The 23,907-nt window shown below is 37.5% G+C and overlaps 1 protein-coding gene across 2 annotated transcripts; it reads left to right on the top strand.

The window, feature by feature from the left end:
• Positions 1 to 952: 952 nt before the first annotated feature.
• LOC306853711 (histone-lysine N-methyltransferase, H3 lysine-36 specific-like) lies at positions 953 to 23,907 on the top strand. Of its 2 annotated transcripts, none has more exons than XM_079391328.1 (24): positions 953 to 1,772; positions 2,555 to 3,444; positions 5,325 to 5,466; positions 5,674 to 5,846; positions 5,952 to 7,797; positions 7,897 to 8,009; positions 9,357 to 9,567; positions 9,651 to 9,742; positions 9,845 to 9,898; positions 10,923 to 10,962; positions 11,091 to 11,245; positions 11,400 to 11,522; positions 12,920 to 13,043; positions 13,417 to 13,617; positions 13,734 to 13,913; positions 14,077 to 14,233; positions 14,328 to 14,533; positions 15,023 to 15,135; positions 15,489 to 15,758; positions 17,951 to 18,067; positions 18,162 to 18,303; positions 18,380 to 18,486; positions 18,578 to 18,779; positions 21,195 to 23,907. In XM_079391328.1, the coding sequence occupies exons 2-24, from the start codon at positions 2,572 to 2,574 to the stop codon at positions 21,857 to 21,859; spliced, it is 6,306 nt and encodes a 2,101-aa protein (XP_079247454.1). In that variant the 5' UTR covers positions 953 to 1,772; positions 2,555 to 2,571; the 3' UTR covers positions 21,860 to 23,907. The 2 variants fall into 2 exon arrangements, with proteins under 2 accessions (XP_079247454.1, XP_079247453.1); XM_079391327.1 differs by having other exon boundaries at positions 11,088 to 11,245.

Below are 23,907 nucleotides of genomic sequence, written 5' to 3'. Positions count from 1 at the left end.
ATTTTTACATTATAGAATTTTTACATTCTTTTCCAAAAAATAATTGTTCAGAACGACTAAGATATTTGTAGAAACAGCGGGCAATTCATATAGGTCCCCTAGGACTGTCTTTGTTCTGTTAAACATGTTTCTATACAAACACTGAACGCGGATAAGCTATAGCATGACCAAATTCTTAAAACGTTGACAGATTAGAATAGCTTTTATTGCAAATGTATTGCCACTTCTATATTTATTTCTTACGTGTAATCTTAAAATAGGCCGATAAACGAGTTACAGTCTATGCTCATGACACAATGGATGTTGACGCATGGCTGTGGCAAGCCATTTTAACATTTAGGCTAATGTTGGTAGTACATAGTAGTGCTTTTTAAAATTACTACTCCAATAATGATTAATATCTTATTTAAATTTGATTAAGTTATTCTTAATTTAAATATTTTAATTCGATTTTTTTATATGAATACGTATCCATCGGCTATTAGCATTTTATTTTTCTACTACTATCCCAATGGTGACAAAAAACTATTCCATTTTTATAGAATTTAATTAAATTTTTTCCCACCATTGAATTCTATGGTTCATGTGTCAACTATTCACTAATATGCCTTGCAGTTTCTCACAAATTTTGTTGGTATCTATTTTAGGTTTAATAGTTAATTAATAAACTTAATTATTAGAAACTAGTAGCCTATCTATTTCTGAGACACTGGTTTCGATCAAAATTGTAATAGTTCTTATCCCACTGTTTACTTTTTTTTTTTTTTTACATGTTAGGCCTATGTAAGCATGGTTAATTTATAGGATTTAGAAATCTTACTAGGCTAGTAAGAATAAAAATGTCAACAATTGGAGTACAGCCTAATGTCTAAGAACTATAAATATGAGTAGTAACATAAAATAAAACTAGTAAGGAATGCATGTTAAACCCGCTTGCCATAACTGACATATTACACTTATGCGTGGCATGGCCTAATTTGCAACCACTCACAAAATGCGCAAAGAAAACTGAGAAAATGAAGAATGTCGGAGCATGTGCCTGTTAATCGAGACCAATAAATTGCGTTTTCTGCTCATATGACTTATTGTGGTCGGCTACCTTGCAAAGCACGAGCGGTCTCTCTAAAATGGAGGAAGTTACGCCTTTGTTAGGACAAGGAAACAAATGGCGTGAGGGTTAAAAAGCAAATGCTCACTGTTGAGTCTTTCCATGCGCTCAACACGCACCGCGTCGACTGTGGCTGTATGCAGGACGCGTTTGGGACAAAGTTAAACTTGCGTTTGCTTACACATTGTCTACATGCATTTAGCGCAAGTGAGAGATGTACCTGGGAAATAGTGAATCGGGTTAAGTGGATGTGAATGTATACTGACTGGGGGTTGGGTGTGCTGTGCCGATTGGTCGCTCTCACCAGCACACACACACACACACAGTCAGGGCTTGTTTTAACACACACATACAACCAGGGGCACTCGGCAAGCGGGGCAAACAATCATGTATTTTAATAGAAATCGTGGCCGCTGAAAAACGTGCTTTCGATGCATTGACGTGGTGCTTCGAGGGAAGGTGACAGGCGCTCAATTTCATTTTCGTTTATTTATTAATCTCCATTTTTGATGTTGGAGAGAGAAATGAGTGCCGAGGCCGGGCCTACTGGTGCAAATGCTGCTGGGATTTTGCAGATCCGGTTTCACAAATTGACAAAAAGTAACGCTACATGCTCGAATTTGAAGGGCTTTCCGGTGGTTTTGTCGTGACCGAGTCGTAAATGGTAAGAAACCGGCGATTTCTCTCCTGTACCTTTTGTATTTGGTGCGTTTTTCATCTCACCGTCGTGGGTGACTTTACTGCTGTAGGACTGTGGGAACTTGATGCACAGGATGATAATGTAACATACTTTACCAGCGTTTTCACACTGAAATCGTGGTAGAGGTCATCTTTAAACAGTCCAGTAGGGGCATATCGAAGTGTCTTTGACAGCGATTCATGTTGAGTTTTTCAAGCTCTCTTATCTTTGTCTTGATGGATTCTTGACAAGACGGCCTACGAGGGTTGCGATTTAAACCCGAGTAGCCACCTTGTTACAAAATCCAGTTTATGATGCTAGCTATGTTTTGGAACATGATAGCTGGTTTCTAGCCGGTTGAAGATGATCATTAGCTGGTCGTCCAGCTTTCATACTTCAAACAACATTATGACCAGCTTAAACTGGCATCTGGTTAGTTGGTCAAAGATGGTCTTCCAGCTCGCACCAGTTAGAAACCAGCTAGCAGCTTAATCTGCATTTTCAGCAGGGATATCGCATGTGCATGCTGGTGTTTTGCAACATTACAGTGTTTTTGCTGTCAAAATGTCATGTTAATGTGAAATCATATTTTCTCCTGCATAATTGTTTTAAATTGGATTGCAATGTTCAGTTTAATGCACAACACATTAAGTGTTTTGTGGTCAGTTGCAACAAACCCTTCAGGAGTTAAGAAAAGCCCGAGTTATAATTCTTTAGGTCATCTTAAAAAACATCATCTAAAAGCATTTCCCTGTATTTTGTCGCAGGATGGAGCCATGACAACATGAATCAATCCTACAAAGTGGCTGGCAGGGATGGCTCGGAGTGTCGTGGTGATCCACAGGAGACCAAGGCACTTGATAGCCGCATCAGCTCCTGTGGACACCAGAGCACAAAGCGACAGGGGGACCAGGGGTCTGCCATGCATTTCTTAAACTCTGGCTACAAACTCTCGGCATCGCCATTTGTGTACAATCAGAGAGAATCCACCTCCAACTACAGTCCGCTGAGGAGACTTCAGGATCTGACCACTATGGTGAACCATCCCGACATGAGTTTGCAGGACAAGGACTTTCACGGACGAAGTAAATTGCTCATGCACAATCCCATCGGTGGAGGAGAGTTCGGAATAGGCCTTTATCACACGTCCAATTCACAAGGAAACACTGAAAGGACTACTATTCAGCATCTGGACAAAAATGGTTTCTCACCAGTAAGCTCTGATAGCTTGGAACATTTTCCATCCATCTCAAATGGATTTTTGCATTTTGAGTCAACCCTGTTTGATAGTGGGGACAGCAAGGATAATGATGAGGAGCAGCATGATGGGGGTAATGCGGTGGCACCGTTTAAAGACACTTCAAAGAAATGCCAGAAACGAAATCTGGCAAATACAAAGGCTCCTAACAGCCACAAGCTGGACCGAAGTACAAACAAACATGGAAGTTGTAACCTTGTTTCTAAAAATACAGTGAAGTCTAACCCTCCTGGTAGTCCCTCACATTTGCCTGTCGAGGTCATGATGGAGGATTTTGACAGTATGGAAGATTATTCAGACAGTGACTGTGATCTGCCCAGCACTGAGAACAGTGCTTCAATATTCAACTCTGGTCTCTCTAAAAGACCAAATTCACCCAGTGACACCCATTCGAATTCTGTAAGATGTTTTATGTTCATCAGATTTATTATTTTGTTGTCTTGATTGTTTTTTCCCTAACAGAAGTGTACAAGGTATAATGTTAAAGAGCTTCCACCTAAGAACGCGGGAAGGAAGATCTATTTTTTTTTTATATATGGTGTATATGTACATACATATACACTGCATATATATATATAGATTCATGCACACACACAGTGGGGTTCAAAACCACATTGAAAATCCGTAATTTAAACCTTGAAATAAACATTATTAAATTCAAAAGAAATGTTATGACTTTTTTCAGATTCTGACCAATTTCTAAGTCCCTAATCTGGAAGCCAAATTTGTGACATTGATCATGTGAACTCATATGTTTTCGTTTCCACTGAAGCACAAGGTGCTCTTTGGAACATTTCAAATCATTCATGGATAACATGATGATCAGGTTTTGCTCAAATATGTGGAGCAGCTCAAGTGCTTCTCTGATTAAAGCAAAATTAAAGTTGTTTTGGATTGAAAAAAATGGTTAGCGATCAGAAAAATACTATAAATTTATTCATTTTTATTAACACTCAGATTTTTGAACCCTGCTGTATGTATTGCTAATTTAAATAATTAAGCATGCATTTATTTTGCATATTCTTTACACAAAAATTAAGAAATATGTGAAAACCAAATGTGTAGTATAACAAAGGTCTTAGTAAAACAATTTTTTTTAAACAAGCAACCGAGCAGAATCACTTCTGTCAGTTGACCACAGTAACTGGCTGATGCAGATAATATGAAAATGAAATGTTGGTCAATCACTGTAAAAGACTTTGTTTAATTTAATGAACAGTGCAGCCAAAATATGCATTATATTTGGTATATGTGCTAAAAAAAAGTAGCTCATCTTAATATGCAGACACTCAACTCATTCATAAATTGATTTGGCTAAAAAGAAAGTATAAACACTGGCACTATCGAAACGTTGCTTTGCCACAACTTTTTCTTAACCAGTATTTTGAGTTTTTTGACAATTGCACACAGGGGGAGTGTTTGGGCAACTTGTTTGAAAACTGCCATTCAGTATGGTAGCGTTTGTGGTGTAGAAATTACACACTTCAACTTCAACAACATATTTGTTACTTGTAGGCAGAGGTATGTGTATTTGTAGTTGGTATTGCCCAGGGGCCTGTACCATGAAGCCGGATTAGCTGGCTAGCCAGGTAAATTTCAGTTTAGTTTACACCAATCCTGGGTTTTAGGTACCATGAAAGTGGCTTGGCTTTTAGCTGTGTTCATCGCCATAGTAACTTATGCTTCTCAGCTAATCTGCTCAAGTGAATCGCAGTTAAAAGGCATGTGATTGGCTGTTCATTACTGATGTCACGCTTTCAAGAGTATTTGCTTCATTAACCCAGGATCAAAGCCTGAGTTGACAGAGAAAGTTGATGGTCAGCATCATGGTACCAACAAAGCCAGATTGGATTGGTTTGTTTTTTTTTCAAAACTAATCCTGTAACCCTGAGTTTGTTCAGACAGTATCATGGTACAGGCCCCAGTTGTTTTTGTCATAGATGGAAGTCATTTGTATTACACTCCCTCAAGCCGAACACCTCTTGAACCACACTGAATCGTTGAGTAGTAGCTTTACTTTTTTTCCAGTGGGGCAGAAGTGACTAAGTGCTTGTTGGTACATGCTTTTTTTGTGAAACTTATCTGACCATGATCTTTGTCATAGTAAGGACAAATGCCGTACTATAGTGGGTTGCAGCACACAAACGGCTCTCTGAAAGGTGAAAGCATATGAAATGTTAAAAGAGTGGCCTAAACAAACAACTCAAGCTGTCTTGACTCATGTTATTGATGATTTATGAATGATGATTAAACTGACAACTTTTTATTTTAACCCAAAGTCCAATAGCCCAAAGAAGAAGCAGCTCCCAGGTATAAAGTACTCTGTTGAAGATGTCGTGTGGGCCAAATTCAACCGCAGACCCTGGTGGCCCTGTCATGTAACCACTGACCCCCAGATTGAAGTCCACACCAAAATGAAAGGTTATCTCTTTTGTTTTAATCACCTTTTGTATGACTATTCATAATGGATGTTTAATTTCACATGGGTGATGTAACATTTTTGTAATGGGACATGCTATTGACTTAAAACAAAAAAAATTAATAACTAACTATATTATGTCTTATAAGGTAAAACCTTTCTTAGAACTCATTGGTGTCATAATATCATATTATAAAATTTTCTTGCAGATCCCAGTCGTCGGCCATGCCGTCTCTATTTTGTCAAGATGTTTGGGGAGATCGTAGACCAAGCTTGGGTCCCGGCAAAAGCCACTTTTCCTTTTGAAGGAGGTCATCAGTTTGAAAAACTGCCTGTACTTAGACGAAGAGGAAGACAGAAGGACAAAGATTACAAATACACGGTAAAGCTAACTTACAGCTGTTTTGTTCTTATATTTAGAAAAATGAGTGCTTATGATCAAATGACATGAATGCTTTTGATAGAAAGACTTTTGTTCATTCTACAGGTTCCCAAACGTCTAATGCCATCATGGAAAGTTAGTGTCTCGGAGGCAGAGGCAGCACTGAACAAACGGTTAAATAGCGAACCTCCATTGACTTTAATTCGGGATGTGCACATGCCTATTACAGAAGACAAGGCACCAAAAAGTCCTGCTTGCCCGACATCTACTACACAGTCCACATTATCAAGCTCACTTTTGTCCAATGGACTAGATGCATCTGTTAAGAACAAAGGAAAACCTGGCACTGGAAGCAAAAAGAAGGCAACTAAGAAGAACAGCTCAACTGTAAAATCGTCTGTGAAACTAACTGAAAACTCTTTATCATCTAAACCATTATCAAACACTTCATCGGACAGCTACAAACCTTCCACAGGTGCCGAATGGCACAAACCAGACCCCCTAGATAGTCTGTATTCAGATATCGACTCTGTCCCGAGGATTCTGTGTCCCAAACGTTCACAGCAGTTGCCACAGGAGGAGGCGGTGAAAGAACTGAGCACTAAACATAAGAAAGTACAGCCAAGTAAAAAGATGAAAAAAGCCAACGTGGATAAGCCGGTGAAGAAGACAGAGGCTGGTTCAAAATGCACATCCAACAGTAAGCTAAAGAAGTCAACACCCAAAAAAACCCCACTTAGGGCTACGAACTCCAGACAGAAGGAAAGCAGTTCCCCAGGGTCCTCAGATGGCTCTTTTGCCATGCACTCTTTCTGTTTACCTGCCAGCAGTGGCTTAATCTCAAGAGCACTTGCCGCCAGTGAAGAAACCAAGGAGAAAGATTTAAGTCAGGAGCCAAAATCTCGCTCACCATGTGCTGGCAATGAACACTCGGAGTTTTACAACAAGTGCTCATCCCCCACCGATCATTCTGAGTTGTCAAAACAACAATGGAAGGTAAAAACAGAGGTCAGCGTAGAGCCCACGGATGCCTCTATCTCCCACACACCGCCAAACCCAACTCTTAAGTTTAAAAGAATCCGAAATGAGAAAAAGGATGTTCAGAATGGACCTCGACATAAAGGTTCCAAGTCAGATGTGACTGAATCCTCCCTCAATTCCATTAATATCAAAAACGAGAGTATGATCTCAGACACTTCATCTTCGTCCTTCCCATCTCCCTCGATCTCTCCCATGGACGCTTTCCAGGATATAAAGGAGCTTTCTTTCAGGTCTCTTGTCAAAGAGGAATGCAGCTCAGGAGAACCTTCTCTCTGTGCAGATTCAAACTACAAATTCAGCACTTTCCTAATGCTCCTGAAGGATCTGCACGACAGCCGGGAGAAGGATGGGAAACCTTTAACTCTTCCTCCCACATCTCCATCCTCTCTCATCAGGGAAGAACCTTCTCTTATCCCACCTGGAGTAGAAACAACAAATGAGGTGCTTTGTGAAAAGGACTGGAAGGCGATTGCGGATCACAACAGTCGGCAGGGAAAGATATCAACGCCAAACAGCTCAAAACAGAGCAAGGCTAAGCCGAAATCATCGGGGAAAAAGGAGATGCAAAAACACGATGGTGGGAACAATTTAGTTTCTCCACTGAAAAAGCAGAACTCATCAGCAGGTTTGGATGCACTTGAAAAGAGTTTGCCTCTGTTAGGGAAACTTTCCAACTCTCACCGTGATGCTGTTCCTGATGTCTGTGGCAAAGGCACCATCTCCAAGGTTGCTCCTAAAAAGCGATGGCAAACATTTGAGTCTGGCATTGGGAAAAGCACCAAGCCAAAGAGCGATCCGGTTGGTTTGAATCAAGATGTAGTGAAGGAGTCCACGGAGCTAAATGGAGTTTTCAAAGACAGTCTTGAAGAAAAGGCTCATTCTGACATTTCTGATAAAAAAGATACTTCAGGTAACTGAAATATTAGATTAGTCTCAAAATATATGTTTAATGTTAAAAGTTAAATGATTTATGCTAAATTCAATGCATTTTTAATTATTCTGTTTTTAGAAAACAAAAGGCTCAGAAAACCAAGCAAGAGGCTGATTGAATGCAGTGAAGAATATGAACAAATATTTTCCATAAAGAAAAAAGCAAAGAAAACTCCTGAATCCTGTAAAACAGTAAGCTGTTTCTACAACTCTTTACATTTTTCTCTTGATCCAATGGACTTTAAAGGGTTAGTTCACCCAGAAATGAAAACTAGCCTGTTATTTAGTCACCCTCAAGCCATCCTAGGTGTATATGACTTTCTTCTTTCAGACGAATCCAACCGGAGTTATATTAAAAATTGTCCTGGCATTTTTAAGCTGTTGCAGTTGGCGGGTGTTTCTGTTCCACAGTCCAAAACACGTCAAATAAAGCGAGCGCATCCATAATAAAATGTGCCTCACACAGCTCCAGGGTGTGAATAAAGACCTCCTGTAGCGAATCAATGAGTTTTTTTGTAAGAAAAATATTCATATTTCAAACGTAATAAACACTTCTCTCTCACTTTATCTAACTGTCATACGCGGAAGTCGTTCCGGCGGATGACATAGGGCGTTGCGTGATTAGTGACGAACGCAGACAGAGAACAAAAGAAAATGCCGGTCATGAATTAGAAGTACAAACCGAGGATTTGTAAAGAAAAATATCGGAGGATTTCGATATAAACCAAGAGGAGACTGGTTTTCCTTTGCTAAAGTAAGGAAACTCTGCTTCCTTTGCTCCTGTAAACAAACTCGCGAGACTAGGATATCTCAAAGGTGCACGCGTGACGCACGTCCTACGTCATCCGCCAGAACAGCTTCCACGTACGACAGTCAGCAGAAGTGAGACAGAAGTGTTTATTACATATGAAATATGGATATTTTTCTTACAAAAACGCATGGATTCGCCTTTACAGGAGGCCTTTATTCATGCCCTGGAGCTGTGTGAAGCACATTTTATTATGGATGTGCACACTTTATTTGACTTTTTTATTTTATTTTTTATTTTCAGTAATTCACCAAAAAAAAAGAACATTGTCATTTATACTAATCTTCATGTCATTTAAAACACATTTTACTTTCTTCCATGTACACAAAAGCAGAATTTTGGATGTTATAATATTTAGCTCTTTTCCATACAACAAAAGTGGGCACTAGAATTATCAGGCCTCCAGAATGACAAACTATATAAATTGAAGTTTCTTTCGTAGTCTCATTCATGCTTACATTCAATTCAAAACATTCAAATGCATGCAAGAGCCAATGATGTTCGGTGTAATTTACATTGACTTGTGAAACAACATGCAACACGAGGTGCCAAGTTTGAATATACACAAATGAGATTTGAGAGCATAGGCTATAATTGATAGGTGCAATTTTCCATAGAAAAAGGTACTAAAATGATGTCATAATTCATAAATGGTTTTGAGTGAAGTATTCGTAACTTGCACAAACTGTATTTCTGTATGTGAATAATGTTATTTCATACCTTTCCTGAAGGGATCTTTGATCGCCAACACTAATGCTGAGCAGCCGGCACCTGAGCAGATCACGCCTGACGTTTTAAGCTCTTCACCTGAAAAACCCTCTGAGCAGGCCACACCAGAGGAGCAGAAACAACCAGCAGATGGTCTCATATCACCTTCAACACCATTATCGCCATCCTGTGGAGGCCCATTGCTAAGCAGAGAGTCTTGTGAGAAGAAATCTGGTAAGAATGTATAGTTTAAGGCAATTTACTTTACCTTTAAATATCAGTTGTAGGTATAAATATATTTTATATTGCTGTTGCAGCATCCTCAGATAGAAAGAGACCACGTAAGACTGTGCATAAAATTTTAGACTGCACCATTGAGGGGGATTCTGTAAAGGTCCCAAAGAAAGAGGTTAGTGGTCTGTATGATTTCTAAAAAATTATTAAATGTTTTGGGGTCTTCTGTATTTGCTTTTATATATATATTTTTTTCTTTTTACCTCTGTTAAATCAGGAGAGTAAACAACAAGATCAAAGCCCAGATGAATCAGATCTCAAAGATTTGCAGGTAATGTTATGGGGTGTACTTGTTTTTTAGTAATGTATATAGTAATTTTAATAAATTGGTAACACCAATAAAAAGTATAAGTATTCAGTAACTTTAAAATCATTTGCAAACTAGTTTAAACTAGTTCAGTTAGTTTATGTAGTCTGTAATACACTAATAGGTTACGTACAAATAGTGAGTTCTTCATTCATTGTCATGTTTTATTATCCTTTGTTACCAACTTTACTAACTCATGTACAGTATTTAACTCCATAGTAAAGGAGTTGTTAATGGTTTATTAGAAGTAAGAGTAGTTCTCAGAAAATACTCAAATAAAGGCAATAACCTACCTTTATTAGACATTAATTGCATTAATAGTGAGCGTTCCTAAAATGTTTACAAATACATTAAGCATAAATGCTTTAAACCTAAATGCATTAAGCTTTACATTTCTTAAAGCTGCAGTCCGTAACTTTTGGCGCTCTAGCAGTTAATAAACAGAGCTGGGTGCGTGTTGTGGAAGAACATTGTAGCCGGAGCTAATTCTCTCTGTTCATGTCTACGATGAATCACACAAGTACCGGGCTTCTCCGCAGTGGTACCTACCCGAACCAGTCTAAATAGTCCGAATATAAACACTTATTATAGGCGTAGCGTAGTGATTCAGGACAAGCCAAAAACACGGTTTGGAAAATGGATTCATGGTGTACTCACTTATTATATAAATGTTGTACATTTTGAACACAAAGTTACGGACTGCAGCTTTAACTATTAATAACTTTTTTATGAACTTTTGTTACTTACAGTGACAGTGAAGAACTCACTATTTGCACATTGCACATAGACTACAATTAAGAAACAATTAACTATAGTTGATTTAAAAGTACTTCTACTACTGTACACTTTATTCTTTATACTGTATAGTTTTTACTTTTTAAATGTATTTTTTAAAACATTTAACCATTATAAAATTTTCTATTAAAAATTTAGACAATCTGACCACCAACACTACTGAGAGATATAAATATTTTTTTATTTTTAACAGAAACAGGAAGAGCCTGGACCTAAACCGTGTGCTGCATCAGGTTTGTTTTCTCATGTGTGACTTTTGTCGTTATATTCATGTATTTTATTGAGAATATTGATCCACCTTTTTTTTTCTTTTCATTTTCCAAAAAATTACAATGATATTTATTTCTGTCATCCTTAGCAGCAACACAAAGTGAAGATGAAATAAGAACATCGTCCCCAATCCAGCAGGACACACCCAGTGTCTGCCAGATCCAGCTTGAAGAAGATCAGTGCAGCCCATCAAAGCCTCAGGCAAAGGAGTCACACACAAATGGCGAGGACTCCCTGATCTCTGAGGTTATTATTATTAGCTGCACATTTTTCATCAGTCACCCTCATGATTCAAACCTCATGATCTAGCTTCTTTCTTGTTTTGATTCGTTGATTCAACATGGTGAGATGTATCTCTATTTGTAGAGTTACATAACTGTTTTTTGCGTTTAATTTTCAGGTTTTTGGTGCAGGACTGAATGATAGTAGAGATTCTTTATCAGGTGACTTATCAGGACTCTCAAGCAATAGAAAATCAGGGGAGAAAGGTGGAGGTGCATCATTGAAGGAGAATGTTTGCCAGGTAAAAATATTTTTATATATATAAAAAGCACGAACGAATTGCATGTATTCTGACAGTGCAGCACAAGCTCGTTAGCCAGGATTCAAAGTCCAAAGCGCAAGGAAAATCTGCGCAGTGTTACTCGTCAGTTGCGCAGTAATATTTTTATGAATTTTTAAGGCATGTGACAGTGTGATATGTGCAACAAACATCTTCCCAAATTTCTAATGAGAATTATTTATAAATCTGCTGTTGTCAACAAAAAGAAGCACTGAGGTCTTACTGTGGGTTTCCGCCAAAATAAAAGCTGAGAAAAAGCAAGACCTCCATCAACATTCATAAATGTTAGTATTGTAATTTTACTGTTGTTGTGTAAAATAATATACAGTAAAAAAGTAATAACGATAATAATAATTACAACTGTTCTATTATTATAACATTCACGCATAGTGTTCAAATTGGGATCTGTAATATTTTCTAATGTTGTAAAAGAAGTATCTTCTGCTCAGCAAGGCTGCATTTATTTGTACAGTAAAAATACATGCCTGATTCAAGAAGGGGGTCTCAAAAATGGCCAAAAAGTATTATTAATTTAAAGTTAAATTGTGCTATGTTGGTATAATGTGCTAGAATATTATAAAATGTTCAGTGTTAAATAAATATTTTTAAATTGTTGTTTTGTAATTGTTTTTTTTTCTTTGAAAAGCAAGACAAAATATTAAAAGGCACATTTTGGCTATTTAATTTATGCAATGGTAAAAAAAAAAAAAAAAAAAAAAAAAAAAGCAAAATGCATGGGGAGAAAAATGCGGAAAAACCGCGTTCAGTATTCGGCCTTTGGCCCGAATGTTTCATTTTGTTCGGTTTCAGCTTCAGCCAAGAATTTTCATTTCGATTCATCCCTACTTTATTTGCTTGATTGGTTTTAAACTGATATTTAGATTTTAATTTTTTTATTAACTTTGATTTATTCACCTTCACTTTGATTTTTATTTATTTATTTAATTTAAAATTGATACTTTTATTTAGCACAGATGGATTCAAATGAACTAAAGAGATAGTTGAGACATATAATGTTTCTAGATTTATAATGTTTTAAATAAATGTTTTCTAACATTCTGTTCATAAAGGAATCCTTAAAAAGACTGGAGTAATGCTGAAAATTCAGCTTTATCTTCACAAACTTAAATTACATTTTAAAATATATTGAATTGGTAAAAGAGGTATTTTAAATGGTGATATTTCAAAATATTACTTTTACTGATAAAATCAAATAAATTCAGCCTTGTGAGCTTTAAAAGAGACATCTTTCAAAAATATTTAAAATCTTACCAACCCCCAACTTTTGAATGGTAGTGTTTGTTTAAACAATTATCCTGGCATTCAGTGTAAAGCTGTTTTTGGGTTATGTCTCGTAGGTATGTGAGAAAACAGGTGAACTGCTCCTCTGTGAGGGGCAGTGCTGTGGTGCCTTCCATCTGCAGTGCATTGGCCTCACGGAGACCCCTAAAGGCCGGTTTATCTGCCAAGAGTGTAAGACGGGTGAGTAACCAATCCATAACCAACATATCAGCCAAGCTATTTGGCCATTTTGAACACTGTTAGGATTGATTGATAACAGTCCTCTTAGACAATTATCGAAAATATTAGTTTGTTCTTTTGTGCCAGTTCCGAAAATCTACTGACAGCATTACCAATGATAAAAATAATTTCCTATTTTTAGAATATTCTAGTTTAAGTACATAAAAACTCATTTCATTTCAGTTCTTAATTCATTTTGTTCTTAATTATGATTCTAACCATATATACTCTAATTATGATATTGTGATGCACTCAAAAATTCAGTTGCAGTCCAAGATATACAAGTGAACACCTTCATTTCTTTGAGTGTCTTTCCCGTTCTTCCTTCCTGTAGGTGTGCACACATGTTTTGTGTGTAAAAAGCCTGACAAGGAGGTCAGGAGGTGTATGATCCCTGTGTGTGGGAAGTTTTATCACATGGAATGCATACTGAAATATTCCCCCACCGTCGCTCAGAACCGCGGCTTCCGCTGCTCCCTCCATGTCTGTCTGGCTTGCTTCATCACCAACCCCGCCAACCCTGGTATCTCCAAAGGTGTCTGTCATTCAGATATTGCATTTGCATAGATTATTACAAATAAAATCTGTTGTTTCTACGTATAACAATGTCATGATTTTGTGCCATTGATCATAACTTTGTCGATCTCACAGGCCGCTTGACCCGCTGCGTCCGCTGCCCTGTGGCCTACCACGCCAATGACTACTGTATGGCTGCCGGCAGCGTCCCATTGGCCAATAACAGCTTCCTGTGCCCCAACCACTTCACTCCACGCAAAGGTTGCAAAAACCATGAACACATCAACGTCAGCTGGTGTTTTGTGTGTTCTGAAGGTATGCAGTCCAGACCTCATAGATTAAATTATTAGTGGTGCTTGCTAAGGCTATTATTTTCCAAGTTGTAAAAGACTTTGTTATAGTGAGTTGTGTGGACAGAGCAAACATTTTACTACAGTTGTTTATTTCAATTACATTTGTTTTCTGTCTCGCCCTATAGGAGGAAGTCTGCTCTGCTGTGAATCTTGCCCTGCTGCCTTTCACCGTGAGTGTTTGAACATTGACATGCCCCAGGGAAGTTGGTTCTGTAATGACTGTCGAGCAGGAAAGAAACCCCACTACAAGGACATTCTGTGGGTCAAAGTGGGCCGCTACAGGTTTGTGTGTTGTTTCACCAGTACCACTTTCCCTTGAAAATTACAATGCAATATTGATGATGTTCACTGATGCATTTCTGACCTTTTGTTCCAGGTGGTGGCCCGCTGAAGTGACTCAACCAAAAAGTGTTCCTGAGAACATCTACCGCATGCGGCATGAGGTTGGGGAGTTTCCTGTGCACTTCTTTGGCTCCAAAGACTATGTGTGGACATATCAGGCTCGCTGTTTTCCCTACATGGAAGGGGATGCCAACAATAAGGAAAAAATGGGAAAGGGTGCAGATGCTGTCTATAAGAAAGGTAATTTTACACTCTAGCAGTTATCTAAAATAGTTAATTCACACAGGTTATTAGGAGCCATACTTAATATTCACACTTGATATCAAAACATGTTTGCTATCTAAAATATTACTATGTGGAGCAGGATTTTGGACAAATATGATATTATGACACATTATGATATTACATAATATATATTGACATTTAAAAGCTGTTTGGACAAACTTGACATGGGCTTTTGTAACATGGTGGAAATCAGATTAATCTGCTGTATCTTGGCACTTTATCAAATTATGACTGATTATGACAGTATGAAAACAAATGTTTGTTTTATATATAAAAGTTTAAGGCACTGTAGAAATGTGAGTTATTAATATATGTATGCTGTTATGATACCACTTAAAGCCTGGCAGTTATAGCAACTATTGATTAGAGTTTGCAGTGTGAATTCTCTCAATATTGAAAGCAAATTGGTTTAAAGGATTTATTTATTTATTTATTTTTTCTCAGCTTTGAATGAAGCAGCCGAAAGATTCAGGGAACTGCAGGCGGAGAAGGAGATGAGACAGCTTCAAGAAGACAGGAAGAATGACAAGAAACCTCCACCATACAAACACATTAAGGTAATAAATGTCAAATGCCTGGTTAACACTTCTACAATTTGACAATTGTTGATTATTTACTCGCATGCCATTTTATTATTGTCCTTGAAGCACAGTATCAAACTTTTGATGAATCTTGACGCTGCTCTTTTCCATAAAACAAAATTTTCCAAAAAAAATAAATAATCCACATTACTCAAATTCTCCTTTTGTGTTCCATGAACATTTTTTAATGTCATGGTGGTGAGGATTGTCCTTCAAGACTTCAGTATTGTGTTGATCTCTCACTCTTAAAATTGGCCTAATGCTGGCTTCTCAGATAGTGACACTGATCTCATGTTATCTCTCATGAACAATGATCGTTTTTCACGCAGGTGAACAGACTGATAGGGAAAGTGCAAATCATCACGGCAGATCTGTCTGAGATCCCACGCTGCAACTGTAAAGCTGAAGATGAGAACCCATGTGGCATTGACTCGGAGTGCATCAACCGCATGCTAATGTACGAGTGTCATCCTCATGTGTGTCCAGCAGCGGACAGCTGTCAGAACCAAAGCTTCACCAAACGCCAGTACACCGAGGTGGAGATCTTCAGGACGCTGTCGCGTGGTTGGGGTTTACGCAGTGTGTCTGACATCAAGAAGGTGGGCTGTATTCACTTGCTGATTTATTTGAGATTATATAACACACACACAGAGCTGGGAAGATATCTTACAAATTGTAGTCCATTACTGATTCCAAATTACATGACAAAAATTGTAGTTAGTATTACGTAATCCATTACATTACACATTTTGGGTAATATAATCAGACTACTTTTATATACTTTTGACCCATCTCGTTTTTCACATTGATTTAAATAGAAAATTGTATTTGTTTACCTGCATGTCGTGACCATAGCCAACGTCAGAAAATGCAAATGACAAGAAAATTGGTGAATTTGTGCATTTTAATGTGTTTGATTGACAAATGCCTTCCAAAGTAATACATGGTAAAATAACTTGTGATAATTCAAATATAAATTAGTGTGTTCATCAGTAGTTGATGCCATGTTGAAACGCTTCTTAAACCTGAAATAATTTTTTGTTGTTAAATGCTGTAGCCTGACTAATGACTGATCTCTGTGTGAATGTCCACAAAACTGGAAGACTTACTGAGTGTATATAAGCAGTAGGTTATTTTAGAAAGGAAACTTTAAAAGATGAAAAAGTGGAATTAGGGAGAATCAATAAATTCTGAATAAATTATTTCTATTGTGTAAATTAGGGATGTTCATTTTAACTGTTTAACCGTTAACCGACCAATAAGATTTTTGGCCGATTAATACAATCAGTTAAACGGTTTAAAGTCACTCATTTATTTATTTATTTTTTCAGTAATTTTTCAGTTATTTATCAATATTTTAAAAGATTTGCTGCATGGTTAAAATGAGCTACGCCTATAAAAAAAAAAAAGTTTTTTAGAGAGAGAGAGAGAAAAAAACACAAGTCGCCTATAAGTCGCATTTTATTATTTCATTCAGAAATAGGCCGACGCGAATTACAAACATTATAATAAACGCTGTAAACATAGTTAGACTATTTTAGTTCCCCTCACTCCACAACAAATCCTTTCAATTAACAGTAGGCTATTTAGAAAAGAACAAGAATTAAAAATGTAAGAAGCTAGCTATATAAACGACAAACCAAAACAAATTAATTTAGGCTAAAACGAAACTGAAACCAATGTTGGGCCTCTCGTTCGACACAAAATCAAATGTTTCCGTATTCGCGATGAATACCAAAATATTATGTACCTTTTATGTAGGCCTACTTCACTCGTGTTACAATATCCACGTAAAATAAAATGTTTTGCATAACTTCACGGCGGTACAGTGATAACGCTTAACGGCACATATTTTACTACATATTTAAACTGAGCAGTGTGTTTTTTTTCCAAATGTTTGACTGTTTGTTTTTATTATGATAATGAACAGGCTGCACTGTCAAGGTAGAATGCTTAACTGTGTGCGCGCATGCGGCGCTGGAGCAATCACTTTTTGATTTTTATTTTTTTTTCCCCCTTCTAACAGTGGAAGCAACTAGTCCTTTTAGTCATGAAGATAATCGGAATTGTAAAAGGTTTGCTTTTGTTTGTGTACATTCACAATAAAAACAAATCTTTGTGCTTTTGTAAAATAAGCCTAAAAGAAAAGGACGCCGCTTTCTGCCGTCTTGGTTTCCTTTCGCGCAGCACAAAAATAAACCGAAATTCTGCAAGGAAAACTTGTTGCCCAGTTTTTCTTTCGTTTTCTTAAATTATTATTTAAGTGAAAATATATTTCTCGTATAGGTCTATTTATGCGTTATAATATATAGCACCTAGCTTTGTTTTTCTTGGCTCGCAGAAGCGCTGCAGGGGCTTGATGTGATATGACGACCATGTGAATCCTCATGTTCTGTTGTTTGCTGCTTTTTGTGCATGTAAAATGAATCCCTGGAAAACAAATGTTAGTATTTTTAACGAGTCACAGATACTTATTCTTTCTAATTTAATTCGGTTCTAATTTAAAATAATCTTGTCGGTTTACGGTTAATAATCAGTTAACGAACGTCGGTTGTCGGTTAGGAAAAATAACTGAAATGAACATCCCTAGTATAAATAATATGAAATCATGTAATCCCTAAGAAAGTAACTGCAGTCTGATTTTAAAATGTAATTGAATGCAATTACAAGTATTTAATTTTAGGAATCTGATTATGTAATCCAGATTACATGAGCTCTGAACATGCATATTAAGATTTACTATGTCTCTCGTCCTCATTTAATAACATTGCATTACATTACTCCACCATAGGGAGCGTTTGTGAATGAGTATGTTGGAGAGGTCATTGACGAAGAGGAGTGTCGAGCCAGGATCAAACATGCACAGGAGAACAACATCTGCAACTTCTACATGCTCACACTGGATAAGGTCAGTCACCTGAGGCGATTCTCAATCCAGATTATCCTGATAACATGTTCTGCTCTTACCTTGACACTGGGCTCTGTTTTCTGTGTATGTGCAGGATCGGATCATAGATGCCGGGCCGAAGGGAAACCAATCACGTTTTATGAACCACAGCTGCCAGCCGAACTGTGAGACACAGAAGTGGACGGTGAATGGAGATACCAGAGTCGGGCTGTTTGCATTGGAGGACATTCCTACAGGTGAGTTTGAATCTAGATAATATGGTAATAGAAAGGGGGAGACTGTTTGTTTAATAGGTTTGTTGGTTGTTCTCAGGTGTTGAACTCACTTTTAACTATAACTTGGAGTGTCTTGGTAATGGGAAGACGGTGTGTAAATGTGGAGCGCCCAACTGCAGCGGATTCCTTGGTGTCAGACCAAAGGTATGGCCTGCTGAGTGTATTATAGGGTTGTTTTAAAGGTATATTCAGGGTTAAAATTGGTGTTCTCAGTGTGACACAACTTTCTCTTCAGAATCAACCCTCATCTGATGACAAGGTACGGAAACTGAAAAAGAAGGTTTCGGTGAAGCGCAAGAGCCAGTTGGAGGTCACCAAGGAGCGAGAGGATGAATGTTTCTTCTGTGGTGATGGCGGGCAAATTGTGTCTTGTAAGAAGCCTGGCTGCCCCAAGGTCTATCATGCAGACTGTCTGAATCTGTCCAGGAGACCTGCAGGTGAGTGACTCATTTTCAAAGAGCATGAGTCACTTTTAACTATTTTGTTTTAACATGTTTCATTGTCAAGGTATTTTGCCTTGTTCTGAAGTTTATGATATGTTTCTTTCATGGTGAGCTCTATTTTTCTTTTGTTATGTATTTTGTATTAAAACAGGAAGTTGGGGTGTCCTCTTAAAAAAAAATTAAAAAAAATGAAAGCCTTTAGTTTACACTAATGTTTAAAAATTTAGGAGAAATTTTTTTATGTAGAAAGAAAATTGTGTTAAGAAATGTTAAAGAAATCTCTTGTGCTTACCAAGGTTGCAATTATTTGACCAAAATATAGTATAAAGTAATATAACAGTAATATTGTGTCTGTGACTGATTGTAAATAATAACATTTATGGAAATAGAAAGTTCAAAAGAACAACATTTGTTTGAAATTGAGTTTTTTGTAACAAATTGTTATTTATTGTTATTTATAACTCCTCAAACTGTGGCAAAACAATGATTTGCTGCTTGCTATTACTAGTTTGAGACGGGACGTATTTTATCTATATATACACATGTGGTCAGAATTGTTGGTACCCTTGGTAAATATGATCAAAGAAGGCAGTGGAAATAAATCTGCATTGTTAATCCTTTTGATCTATTATTTAAAAAATTCACAAATCGAACCTTTCATTGGAGAAAAAGAATTTGAAATGGGAGGGGGGAGGCGGTATCCTTATGAAATAAATGTTTTCTCTATACTATACATTGGACACAATTAACGGTAGCCTTTTATTCAATACGTATAATAATGCCTATAATGCCTGATGAGGTCAGAGAACACCTGAGAAGAGATCAGAGACCATTCCTTCATCCAGAATCTCTCCAGATGCTTCAGATTCACAGCTCCATGACGGTGCTTCTTCTCTTCAGTTCACCCACTCATTTTCTACAGGGTTCAGGTCAGAGGACTGGAATGGCCATAGCAGAAGCTTAGTTTTGTGCCCAGTGACCCATTGTTGTGTTGTTTTTAAGGTTTGTTTTTGGATTGTCCGGTTGGAAGATCCAAACATGGCCCATTATAAGATTTCTAACAGAGTCAGTCACTTGTTGATTTTTTTTTTGTTGGTATTTGATAGAATCCATGATGCCATGTGTCTAAACAAGATGTCCAGGACCTCCAGCAGAAATATAGGCCCACAACATCAAAAATACAGCAGTATATTTCACTGTACACATGGGGTACTTTTTATCCATGTGTTCACCAAACCCATCTTGAGTGTTTACTGCCAGTGCCATTTGAAGTTCCAATCCTGTCTGGAGTTCCAGGCAGATTCATAACATTTTATGTTGATTTGGAAATTCTTAATTATTGCCCTGATGGAGGAAATGGGAATTTTTCTAGCTATTTTCTTAAAGCCACTTTCTAATTTGTGAAGCTCAATTATCTTTTGCTGCACATCAGAAATATATTCTTTGTTTTTTCTCATTGTGATGGATGATTAATTTGGAATTTGGCCTTTGTTTTGTTTTCCCTCCTATTTATATTTCTGTGAAACAGGAAGCCATGGCTGGACAATTTCATGTTCATAATCATGCTGGTGTGCTCAAAATTGTGAAAATGAAAGGGAATATATTTCAGATATATTTTACTCATAAGAATTTCTAGGGGTACCAGTAATTGTGTCCAACATGTATTTCATAATCATATTTCCCTCATTTTAAATTCTTATTCTCCAATGAAAGGTTAGATTTTTTTTTTTTTTTTTTTAAATGATCAAAAGGATTAACAATGCACATTTTATTTTCACAGCCTCCTTTGATCATATTTACCAAGGGTACCAACAATTCTGACCACGTGTGTGTATATATAATATGACCCTGGACCACAAAACCAGTCTTAGGTATTCCATGAAGATATTTTGTACATTTCCTACCATAAATATATCAATTTTATTTTTGATTAGTAATATACATTGCTAAGAACTTCCTTTGGACAACTTAAAAGGCGATTTTCGATTTTTGCACTCTCAGATTCCAGATTTTCAAATAGTTGTATCTCGAATCATAACAAACCATACATCAATGGAAGGCTTATTTCTTCAGTTTTCAATCTCGGTTTCAAAAAATTGACCCTTATGACTTTTTTTTCACAATTAATCTCCTGATTTCTTACCAGCCTATAGAAAGCATAGTAATATAAAACTTGAAATGTTTTAATAAATTAATAAATTAGTTTTAACTTAACATATTTAAAAAGAAAAGAGTAAAATATTCACTTTACTTTTACAAATTGTGGTTTGCTTCAAAATTCTTTTCAGCATTTGAAAGGAATTTTCTTGCTATAGTAATGTTAAATAAAACTCTCCCACTATTGGCTATTAGCTCAGGATTTTATTCAAGCTAAATCATGATTAAATCTGCCTTATATGCATTTTTCAGGCCGCTGGGAGTGTCCATGGCATCAGTGTAATTTGTGTAATAGTGAGTCGGCGTCCTACTGCGAGATGTGCCCCAACTCCTACTGCAAACAGCACCGTGAGGGAAAGCTGTTCATATCCAAACTGGACGGCAAGCTGTCTTGCAGCGATCATGACCCCTGCGGCCCCGATCCTCTGGAACCGGGTGAAATTCGAGAGTATGTGCCCGGTACACCTATCGTGCCCCCTCCGCCCAATGTTTCAGTGTCGGGCAGGATACCCCTGCCTGCCCTACCGCCTGCTGCTCCGCTCTTCATTCCTGCCCCCAACAGACCCGCATTCCAAGCCCAAAGAGACCCATATGCAGATGAGGTAGTGGACAATGTGGTTTTGCCATCCTCTTCTCCTTCTAAGGACATCAAGGAGGAAGATATGAGCGATGAAGGCGAGGTGATGGAAGGGGTGATCGGGGATGATGGGGAAGATGAAGGCCTTGAGGTTGTGGATGATGATGAAGAAATGGACTACGGAGGGATGGAATTCGAAGACGACGAGGAAGAAAAGGAAGAGGAGGACTGGGGAGATGAATATGTGAATGATGACTTCGAAGACACTGAGGACTTGGGGGAAGTGGAGGGGGACGACCAGGAATCATCATGGGATGAGTTTGTCGAAGGAGAAAAGTGATCTCTCCTGCATTTTGGCTAGACATCCATCTCTCGCACACAAACACTCTCTCTGATGGGCACAGTAGGTGACCTGTAGGGAAAGTCAACTGCCGTTTTTCCGGTTGGTGCCCAGCTGAACTTTTGAGAATGATGGACATGTGCAACATTCTTAAGTTGATGTTGGTATCAGCTTGCCTTCTCAACCCAAGTCCTCTTGGAAAAGTCCATAAAGAGGGTTGGACCTGGTGCTGTGGGACTGTGATTTTTATTTTTTCAGTCCTTTTGTTGGAGTATAATTAGTGTCTGGTGCTCTTTTGTGCTTTTTTTAACATTTTCCTCCTTGACTTGTTTACATTCTCTGATCTACATAGAAAGATGACCTCACAGAGGATTGAAATGGGGCACCACAAACCATACAGTTGTGTCTTATTAACGAAATCTGCATAGATTTTGATTACGCTTCATTGACAGAGAAAAGAGAACATAAAGCAGCAGATAACTAATGTTTAGTCCCTTCACCAGGTGATTACAATGACATAGCTACATCATTAGGCCAAAAATGGCTCCACGGGTCACGGTACTTGAAATGATTTCTTCAGGTCTGTCTGTTAGTATCACAGAGTGGCTACATGAGAATGAATAATAGGCATCCTAGTACATTTTTTAGCTGATTTGTGAAAAAGAAAAGAGTACTACTATCAAAAAGGACAAGGAAGTATGACATTCCCAGCATCATCCTGCTTCATTTCAGTCATGCACTTTTTTTTGTTGCATTTGTGTTTGTCATTTTACTTCAGATAATATGTCAAGACTAAACAAGCTTAGTAGTTTTTAAGTTTTTGTAAAGTCTGGAGGAGTGATTGTATCACCTTTCATTCTCCTTTCTTGTGTGGCTTTTGAGTCTTGAAAGCTTTTAGGAAAGATGAGTTTGTACTTCTTAGATAAGATGGATGTTACATAAGGCCTATTTGTACTATTCCTAGTTACTTAAAATCAACCACCATCTCAAAATACTGTTCAAAAATCTCCAGACGCCTCATTGCAGTAAACATTCACAATGTCAGAGACCCCCCCCCCCCCCCCCCCCCCCCCCCACGTTGTGTTACAAATCTGCGGGTTAAGTTGTCTATGAGCAGGTTAACTTTAAAAGGTGCCTCTGAATGTTTTGCACTCTTTCAGAGTTCAGGAGAAATTCAAAGCGTCTTTTATATTCACGATTCCAAGCTGTTCATTCAACACACTGTGTTGATCTGCCTGATGAAACGTATGGCAGTTCATTGTGGCTGCTTTGGCATGCTCTGTTAAGACTCAAGTTATCATATTTGCATTTAGTATTTAAGGGATGCAGACAATCCCTTAAAAATGCATATTTAGACACAAATGCGGTCTTGCCATAAATGATTTTTATTTTCATTACAAATATTATCATACTGGAGCCCATATTTGTTTCCAGTAGTCATATTTTGGTTTAATTTTGCAACATTATGATTTATGGTGAAAATTTCCCTCACCATTACTTGATTCTCAAAAATTAAGAAAGCACATTTTGTTTGAAACATCATTGTGCACCAGGTACAATTCCTGATTGAAAAACTGCCTCATGTAATGAAGTAATGTTCATATTCACAGAACCTTTTTGGAACGTGTTTCCATCACTGATATTGTACAAAATGTTTTCAATGTCTTTAGGCCTTACACTCATTATTCTGGTTCTGTAACTTTGCAACCTAATCATGCGGATGCTTTTTTAAAAAGCTTTTTTTCTTTAGCAGCATCATCATCATCAGCCTTTGTACTTTGCTTAGCTCTGTTTCTTTATACTTTTTGTCTCTTTGTATTTATGGTCCTTGTATAATCTTTTTCATTCGTTTTTGTGTTCCTTGTTTCTTGTTTGTTAAATCTGCTGCTGTGTTTCAGCGCTATGGGCCCTTGACACCATGAACAGGACGAAATTCAGATGCGAGCTTCCTGAGGACATTTGGGCAAAAAGTTTGCTGCCATGTTAGAGACCCATGATTTTGTACTGTACCTTGTGCATAATAAATATTATAAGTAAAATTTTACAAT

Source organism: Barbus barbus (genome assembly GCF_936440315.1).
Source record: "Barbus barbus genome assembly, chromosome: 33".
Classification (NCBI taxonomy): domain Eukaryota; kingdom Metazoa; phylum Chordata; class Actinopteri; order Cypriniformes; family Cyprinidae; genus Barbus; species Barbus barbus.
The sequence above is the reverse complement of the archived record's forward strand: the minus strand, read 5'-3'. Positions and strand labels throughout refer to the sequence as shown.

What these genes read in the sequence shown, in the direction of transcription:
- LOC306853711 (XM_079391327.1), top strand. Translation starts at nt 2,572, where the DNA reads ATGAATCAATCCTACAAAGTGGCTGGCAGGGATGGCTCGGAGTGTCGT. An exon ending in CAGATCTCAAAGATTTGCAG is followed by an intron (nt 9,899 to 10,922) that starts GTAATGTTATGG and finishes TATTTTTAACAG; the next exon opens with AAACAGGAAGAGCCTGGACC. An exon ending in GTCAAAGTGGGCCGCTACAG is followed by an intron (nt 14,234 to 14,327) that starts GTTTGTGTGTTG and finishes CTTTTGTTCCAG; the next exon opens with GTGGTGGCCCGCTGAAGTGA.